General features: G+C 41.4%; 1 protein-coding gene across 1 annotated transcript; it reads left to right on the forward strand.

The window, feature by feature from the left end:
* Window positions 1-465: 465 nt before the first annotated feature.
* On the forward strand, window positions 466-8,804 carry LOC121368692. The gene is made up of 3 exons (XM_041493432.1): window positions 466-1,466; window positions 7,082-8,210; window positions 8,402-8,804. The coding sequence occupies exons 1-3, from the start codon at window positions 1,052-1,054 to the stop codon at window positions 8,802-8,804; spliced, it is 1,947 nt and encodes a 648-aa protein (XP_041349366.1). The 5' UTR covers window positions 466-1,051.
* The last annotated feature ends 479 nt before the right edge of the window (window positions 8,805-9,283 follow it).

Genomic DNA, 9,283 nt, shown 5'->3' on the forward strand with positions numbered 1-9,283 from the left:
ACGCAAGCTCCTCTAGCGAGGAGTCAAATGATTGAGCTAAATCCTGCCCCCACGTTTGACAGATAGTTTTTATTTGGCCTTTAATGTTTCGTCTAGACTTAATTGTTGAAAACTTTACTAAATTCGTATTGCAAACTCTGTTCACCTCAAACTTGCCCCCTCCCCCTTTCTGCCCTGGACTTTGTTACTGTTGCAGTGTGCAAGGTAGACATGCCTGAACCTTAATTGGGTATAGGCAGGTATTCATTCATTTTAACTTATTTTCGTGCTTATATCCAATTAAGATTCAAGCACGCTGTCCTGGGCACACACCTGAGCTATCTGGGCTGTCTGTCCAGGACAGTGAGTTAGTTGTTAGTGGTTAGCGAGAGAGAAGAGAGTGTAGTGGTCTTACACCTACCCATTGAGTCGTTAAAACTCGCTGTGGGTGGAAGATGGTACCAGGCTGCGAACCCTGTACCTACCAGCTTTATGTCCGATGGCTTAACCACGACACTACCGAGGACGGTATAGGCAAGTAAAAAGACTTTGCCATTCCCACAGTTACCTATTTCATCCACGACAAACCACGTAAAACGACAAGCCTTGCCTACAGGTGTAATCGTTCTACTACCAATTAGTTATCTTCTAGACTGACTTGCGGGTATAATTTATCGCGGGTGGCGGCTCGACACATTCGCCAATAAACAGACGCGGTCGTATTAACTTTCCGAAAGTCAACACGCAACTAAAGCAGCCGAGAAGTAATTAATATCGTCACCATTTCTTCCTGTCCAGATCATTTACAGATTAACTTTCAAGTATCCGCAACGGGATTGGGTTTTCCTGAGCTAGTGTCAGGTCAGGTGTGACCGCCAAGTCGACTTGTATGCAGCAGGCAGTAAAAAGTTTCCATTATTCACGTACTGTTGAACATTAACAGTAAGGCATAAAACCGGACTTTAAAGGACGCTAACGACATTCGTTGGTGTTCCGACGCCAAGGGAAGAAGTTGCGGAGTGTCTGTTGTCCCGTTAGCAGGTTTCCCGCGGGAAAGACGTGAAAAACGACAATGTCGTCTGCGTTTTGGATTGTACTTCTGCTCTCACACTCTGTCACTGCAGCGCCGACATCAACACTCGGTAATGTACCTAATGCGACTACGACATTTGGGAAAACACCGACAACTGCAGCTACAAGCACAACAACTACTTCCACCACCACAACAGCTACTTCCACCACCACAATGGTGACGACAACCAAGATGTCGACCACAACTACACCAGTGACTACGGTTAAACACTCTGACTGTATATTTGAATCGGCGACACCTCACATCAGGGACACTCTAAACAGTCTGTTAACTGCTGGTGCCAAGCTTGTGGAATATGATGTAAAATTCGACGTCTACGACGCCGACGTCCTTACATCGAACGGCGGCAACCTCTTCAGGCCTTATCACTGGGTCAGAACGTCAAATCGACAAGGTGAGGTTGTACTGGGCCATATAATGGTCTAGATATGATACGTTGTACATACTGTACTGTAACTGCCTATCTTTACTTTGTGGGCTTGTGTGTGTGTATGTGTGTGTGTGCGCGCGTGTGTGTGTGTGTGTGTGTGTGTGTGTGCGCGTGTGTATGTGTATACGTGACTGTGCGTAATATGCATACGTATGGGGTTGGGGTGTTAACTGGGACGGGGGCGTTAAGGGCTCTTTAATTTCACTTTCTATTTCACAAGGTTATTTCCTTGTTTTTGAGCAGACCACGCCTAATGGACTAATTTATCAATTAGTAATACGATCCATCACATTATCACAGGCTGTAAATACGCAACTCATGCTAACCTATCTTCATATGTGTTGATAAACACGTATTCGCATTCAGTAACAGTGCATATTGTTTACTAGCAGTCCTGCCGTAACCGTGTCCTAGTATTCAAATAGCAGACGGACAATGGGTATTCAGTATTCAGTATATAGTCTAATATTCCTATAACATGGCCACCATTATGTCTTTTGTTGCCTGTAGTTCTTTTTGTCAATAATTTATTGATAGTCTAAAATCAATCTTCTTCTTTTTCCCCTCTCATCTGCATATGACCAAGTTATACCTGAAACATTCGAAGCCTGTGCACACAGATTTAACGACTGATGTACGTAATAAATTAGTCTGCTGTTGCCGCCGAGGTCCTTCATTAGTATTATAATTATAAAACCAACACTCTCTGGTAATTTCTTTGAACTTATTTTCGTGCTTATATCCAATTCAGGTTCAAGTACGCTGTCCTGGGCACACACCTCGGCTATCTGGATTGTCTGTTCAGGACAGTGGGTTAGTCGTTAGTGGTTAGTGGTTATTGAGAGAGAACAGGGTGTAGTGGCCTTACACCTACCCATGGAGTCGTTAAAACTCGCTCTGGGTGGGAGCCGGTACCGGGCTGTAAACCTTATCAGCCTTATGTCCGATGGCTTATCCACGACACCACGGAAGCCGGCAGGAAACCGGTTCAGTCACACAGTGATGGTCTTAAACCTCCCTGAGGAGCGGAACGTAGATCAGCGGTCTAGGATCGATCCCCATTGGCCTATTTCTCGTCGCAGCCAGTGCACCACGACTGGTATATCAAAGGCTGTGGTATGTTCTAACACTATCTGTGGGAGGATTAATGTAGCGGGTTTTGTCTCTAAGAATGCATGTCAGAATTACCGAATGGTGTCGTTAAACAAAACAAACTTTAACTTTACACCTCCACGCTGAAGAGTTAAAAACTCACACTGGGTTGGAGTTGGTGCTGGGATAAGAGTTTAGTACCTACCAGTTTTAAGGCCGACCATACCATAAGAGTTTAGTACCTACCAGTTTTAAGGCCGACCATACCATCGATTAGTAACTCACTTGGTTGGAGTTGGTGCTGGGATAAGAATTTAGTACCTACCAGTTTTAAGACCGACCATACCATCGATTAGTAACTCACACTTGGTTGGAGTTGGTGCTGGGATAAGAATTTAGTACCTACCAGTTTTAAGACCGACCATACCATCGATTAGTAACTCACACTGGGTTGGAGTTGGTGCTGGGATAAGAGTTTAGTACCTACCAGTTTTAAGGCCGACCATACCATCGATTAGTAACTCACACTGGGTTGGAGTTGGTGCTGGGATAAGAGTTTAATACCTACCAGTTTTAAGACCGACCATACCATCGATTAGTAACTCACACTTGGTTGGAGTTGGTGCTGGGATAAGAATTTAGTACCTACCAGTTTTAAGACCGACCATACCATCGATTAGTAACTCACACTGGGTTGGAGTTGGTGCTGGGATAAGAGTTTAGTACCTACCAGTTTTAAGACGGATCATACCATCGATTAGTAACTCACACTGGGTTGGAGTTGGTGCTGGGATAAGAGTTTAGTACCTACCAGTTTTAAGACGGATCATACCATCGATTAGTACCGGTAGCTCACACTGGGTTGGAGTTGGTGCTGGGATAAGAGTTTAGTACCTACCAGTTTTAAGACGGATCATACCATCGATTAGTACCGGTAGCTCACACTGGGTTGGAGTTGGTGCTGGGATAAGAGTTTAGTACCTACCACTTTTAAGACGGATCATACCATCGATTAGTACCGGTAGCTCACACTGGGTTGGAGTTTGTGCTGGGATAAGAATTTAGTACCTACCAGTTTTAAGGCTTACCATGTCATCGATTAGTAACTCACACTGGGTTGGAGTTTGTGCTGGGATAAGAGTTTAGTACCTACCAGTTTTAAAGCTGACCATGTCATCGATTAGTCGTAATGGATGGTTTGTACATGCGTCTCTCTCCAGACGGATCTAGACAGGATGATCCGTGTCAGGTCTGTGAATGGTGTGCGACCCGGAGCGGAAGAACACTAATGTGACCGTGGCGGAGACATGCGATAAACTATTCTGTAACTAACAAACTATTACAGACAAGCTGTTGATCGTAGAATATTATTTTAATACATTCTGTGACTGACAAACTATTACAGACAAGCTGTTGATCGTAGAGTATTGTTAAATAACAACAACACCTGTCGCTCCAGACCAGTGATTTAAGTGACGGTTATGATGATGACAATTAAAACACGCCTCATAACTACTACATATTAACATCTATCACGGATATGACAACATCTTGAAAATATCTGGCCTACGTTCCTAATTTGTAAAAAGTGTCTTTCAGAGTTCATAAGTAGCATTTAGTTTGTCAGTAAAGAAACGTTTGTTTGAGCACAGCGAAGGAGATAACCCACTGTCGGTAGAGATAAGCAGCAACAAGTCTTTTCTTTTGCATTCACTTTTCCATAGCCATGACAGCAAAACTTTTATAATTACACACTTTTACACTATTATAAAGAAAAAATAAAGAAAAATATCTGAAAAGTGGGGGGCATGTGCCCCTCCCCCCCGCTTCCCGTTATGTTATAAATTAGCAGTTTTTTTCTGATTTACTTTAAGGGTGAGGGGTGGTAATATTTATATCCATGGTTAGCCCGAGTACTCTATCATTCGAGAGCTGAACAGACATTTGGACGGTGGTGATCGCTCTCTAAGCCAGAGATATCTCTATAGCGAAAACACGGAATGGCTGCCTAGCACACGGTAGGCAAATATTCCACCCCTAATACAACAATAATCCTATATACCTTTACACTGATAATTTTCGAGTTCGCAGATATCAAATATTTCACATAGTAACCACTAATACACACACTATAGGAAAAAACACGACAGCACCCCCTTTCAATAATATTCCGGTTAAATACGTAGGTGCTGACTGTTTTTTCCTATAGTGTGCGTGTTAATGGTTACTGTGTGAAATATGTGTTATCGACAAACTCTAAATTGATCAATGTAAAGATATTTAGCGCCAAACCTAGGATTAGTGTTGTATTGGAGCTGGAATCTTTGCCTACTATGTGGTAGGAAGCCGTTCCATGTTTTCGTTATAGATACATCTCTAAATGAGAGAGCGTAATCGTAACCGTCCAAATGTCTGTCTATCTCTCGAACGGCAGAGTACTCGGGCTTCGCCATAGTGAATGTTGACTGTAACAGTTTTAGCCATATGGTTATATTGTCGTCTTTGGGATTAAATTTGGTTTGGTGGTACACACCACTGAGCTACATCTCGCCTCCTTGTGAGTTTAAACACATTTTTAATATAATTTTGACATAACAGAGCATTATTCGTATAGGCGTACTTGGATTAAATCAAACTGGGTTGGGGCAGGGAATACTACGCGTATTCGTCGAGTGTCTGTGCTAGTTTGTTACTCCGTATACAATTATTATTATATTAGACTAAATTATCAAAAACAAACAAAGAGGAAGAAAAAAAAGAGAGAAAAAGCACTGCACACATATACATAGATATTAAACAACTGTATGTATGTATGTATGTATGTATGTATGTATGTATGGGGGCAGGCATATATTAATTTGATTTTTAACTGGGGGTAGAGGGCAATACATTATCTTCAGTGTTACGTGCACCCTGGACTATCACGTACGAGCGACCAGTGATATGTCTTTAAATAGATAGCACACATTATGCCATGTGATATCGTAAATAACACATGATGATTTTACTAACGGGTATGTAACAAAAAGATAATATTACGTGAGTGGGCGTTTGATACCATTCATCTTACAAAATGTTACAAAATGTATCCATCGAGCGAAAATAAGTAGGATACGTTTTAAAGGAGTTGTATGATTAGTGGTATCTGTTAACAAACATGGATGTGGTATTCTACTTCTTATATTTAAAAAAAACACGTTGAAAAGAAATTTAAATGTTTTTGTTTTCTAATTAAAAAAAAAAAAAATTCCAACTAAAACTTATTTATAGCGCTTGTGCTTGCAGGTAACAACGGTGCAATCAGTTTCAGGTTAACTTGTAGCCTATGTCACAAAGCAATCAATTTCGACCATGTTTATATTATGGGATAGCGACCGGGGCATGACCTGGGAGAAGCTAATCATATGTTTTAATCCATAACACACGTGTGTTATTGATGTGTCACATTATAACGAGGTTCTCATTATCAGGTGTGTGAGAAAAAACAACAACCCCTCCCACAACTATTTGTGATTTGCGAGCTATGAGATACGCCATTAAACTTAATTCAATCAGCCAAACAGCTGCGGCATGTTTCTGTGGCATGCCTTGATAGTATTAGGGCCACTGGCGGTCGGCAGATGTCACAATACGAGGTTTGGAACAATGTGCGGTGCACCCAACACGTGTCTGTTTATTGATTTCACTGCGTGTGTGTTCCAGACACTGTCCTACACCGTCACGAGCCAGTGGTGTCTATAGTAACCAATGTTCCCCGCCATCATGTTGAAATGGAATAAAAGCTATCACTAATCAGTTTTCCAGACATTTTTAATCTCAATATATAATATATAAATTCGTTTTAAAATAATACCAATAACTAGAAAATATATAATATTCAAAATATGACATTTTGAACTTTTTTTCTATTTTATTTGTTTGTTGTTACATGTGTTTTATTTATTTTAGCTATGGCTGTTTTATAATACTCTTGCAACCATATTAATATTTTATGAACTTCATTTTTCATTTCATTTCAACTTATTTTCGTGATATTTCAACTTATTTTCAACTTATTAAGGTTCAAGTACGCTGTCCAGGGCACACACACCTCAGTTATCTGGGCTGTCTGTCCAGAATAGTGGATTAGTTGTTAACTGTTGGTGGTTAGTTAGAGAGAGGAGGGTGTAGTGGCTTACACCTACCCATGGAATCGTTGAAACTCACTCTGGGTGGGAGCCGGTACCAGGCTGCGAACCCTGTACCTACCAGCCTTATATCCGATGGCTTAACCACGACTCCATCGAGGCCGGTTGTGAACTTCAAGAGAGGTTACATGACATTTTTGTCGTTGTTGTAATGGGGTGGGGCAACTTCTTGAAACACTTTATAATATGTAATTTATTAAATAATAACACTGGCCACAAAAATACATACATAATATTTAAAATATGTTTCTACAGTTTTGTGTAAAACTATTAGTACAAAATTTTGCTATTTCATTCCAGGAAAAACGCTTCTTCTTTTGGACCACAACTATGACGTGTTGTCGCTGTCGACTCTTCGACTAGGCGTGGAGACAATGAACGTAACTCTGAGGACGATCCCTAGAGGCTGCATCCATGGCATGTCGGCAGAAGAGAGAATGACTGGTGTCCGAGAACTGTTGCTGAACGACTTCAAACGTCCTGACTTTGGTGGTGGAAGCGGGAGTCTCACCAAAGATAACTTCGTCTGCAATATGTACGCTCGGAACGAGGGAGGATACGCGAATTTCCTCTACCAGTGTTGCCACAAGGACCCAGATGGAGTGACGGTCTGCCAGGACATGATCAGGAACATCTGGATCAACGTCCTGCTCGCCTGCATCATCGTCATCAAGGTGCTGGTCGTACTGTTCAGTCCGTCATTTGTGCCTGAGGATTTTTATAGGAAGAAGTTCACTGAAGCTGACTATGTGTACCATTGTCCTGACAAGAAGCAACTGAAGATCGTTGCCACACGACATCCAGATTCAACCAAGTATCCCAAAAAGATCGTCAAGAGCCAATGCCTTTTCGGCATGGACAATTTTCAAACCATGATTAGTAACATGCATGTTGACAAGGTATACCAGGTCACTTTTGACAAAATTCACCTGGCTGTAAAGGCCCGAAGGTTGTTGCCAGAAAAGGTTGTTCCTGTCAGTGTCATTAAGGTGATCTTTGAAAATATCTTTCGGTGTAAACTTAGAAATCTCGATCCATTGAACAAATGCTGTGAAACGAACATATATCACAAACTGAACCTTGGTTTTAAAGAGATATCCTGGTACAAATGTCTGCGCATCCTGGCCAATCTTGTCCTGATGTTCATCTTCGTTTTGCCTTGGTTAGTGAGAATTATCATCTTCTACAGCTATGAGGCGTCTCATGTGGACGAAAAGCACACTGCAGCGAAACAAATGAAAGTGAAGACACAATTTGAAGGCAGCTTCACAATGTATCTTACCCCACTTCATGGAATCTTCATCGTGACCTACTTTATTTTAGTATTTGACTCACTTTTCTACGGTATTCTAAAGAAAAAGATGAAAGACAAATTCAAATATGTCCTGAGGGAGAGTCTTTTGGACATGCGGGAAAAATCACGTTTAAAGTCTGTGCTAAGACCACCCAGCTCATTATACGACCTTTCGAGGAATATGGAATCATTGGTTTCCTACTGGCTATTCCTTATTGGGTATTTATAGTGCCCTTATAAGTACCTAAACTCGCGTTTTATATGCTACCCTTTTTGAATCTCAGCATTCGATTTTTGAATAACCTGTTCGCTTTCCTGTGTCCTAGGAAAATTATAGCCAAGTTTAAAAGTCAGAAGTCAGAAAAGATGACCGCGGACAAAAAAAACCTTAAACTGAACAGTCTGGAAAAATCTAGCATGTCGAAATGTGAAATATTCTTTCAGATAGTTATCGTCCTCATGTGTCTGACGTCGTTTTGGTCGTCAACGTTCTTGCTTATGGAGTGTGTTTCGTTTTTCGTCGAACTGGTCGTCTACACGATGATGGGAATAATCGTCAACGCTGGAACCACGCTCCAGTATCTCACGGTCTTGTTTCTTCTCTTCATATACGCCAAGGACACATTTTCCTCTGTTCACAAGAAATACCTGAATTTCTACAAAGTTATTTTCAATTTTCTTCTTACAGAAAAAAACTGGATATTCAGACAACTGCACGACAGGTGGTAAATGTTCAGGAAAACACAGTGTTTCGTGTTGAGCGACCATCTATCTCAAAAGACCGACTTCCCGACTTTGACATTTGTGTTAAAGATGGCTGCCTGCATTGCAAGACAAATGGATTTTTGATTTTTCTTGATAAACGAGACACGCCTTTCACCCCTGTACAATTCTTCCATCGTTCCATCGAAATGAACTGCTGTGGGTGTCCCGGGAAGCTGTGGCTTCAGATTTTGCGAGCGTTTGTGAGTTTCGGGAAGATAGTACTTTTTTTGTTCTTCGTGGCTATTGTTGTCATGGCATTTGCTGATGCTTACAAAATATCTTCGACCAATCAAATGCTCGTAACAGTCGCTGGAGGATTTCTGCCGTTTGTTTTTCGAAACATTTTTTCTCGTTCAGGCGGAGAAAGCTCCGTCGACACTGGAAGTATTCAGTTTATCACAGAGTTCGACACCGCCGTTAATACGTTTGAGCAGACGTGGCCT

Source organism: Gigantopelta aegis, chromosome 3 (genome assembly GCF_016097555.1).
Source record: "Gigantopelta aegis isolate Gae_Host chromosome 3, Gae_host_genome, whole genome shotgun sequence".
NCBI classification, from domain to species: Eukaryota; Metazoa; Mollusca; class Gastropoda; order Neomphalida; family Peltospiridae; genus Gigantopelta; species Gigantopelta aegis.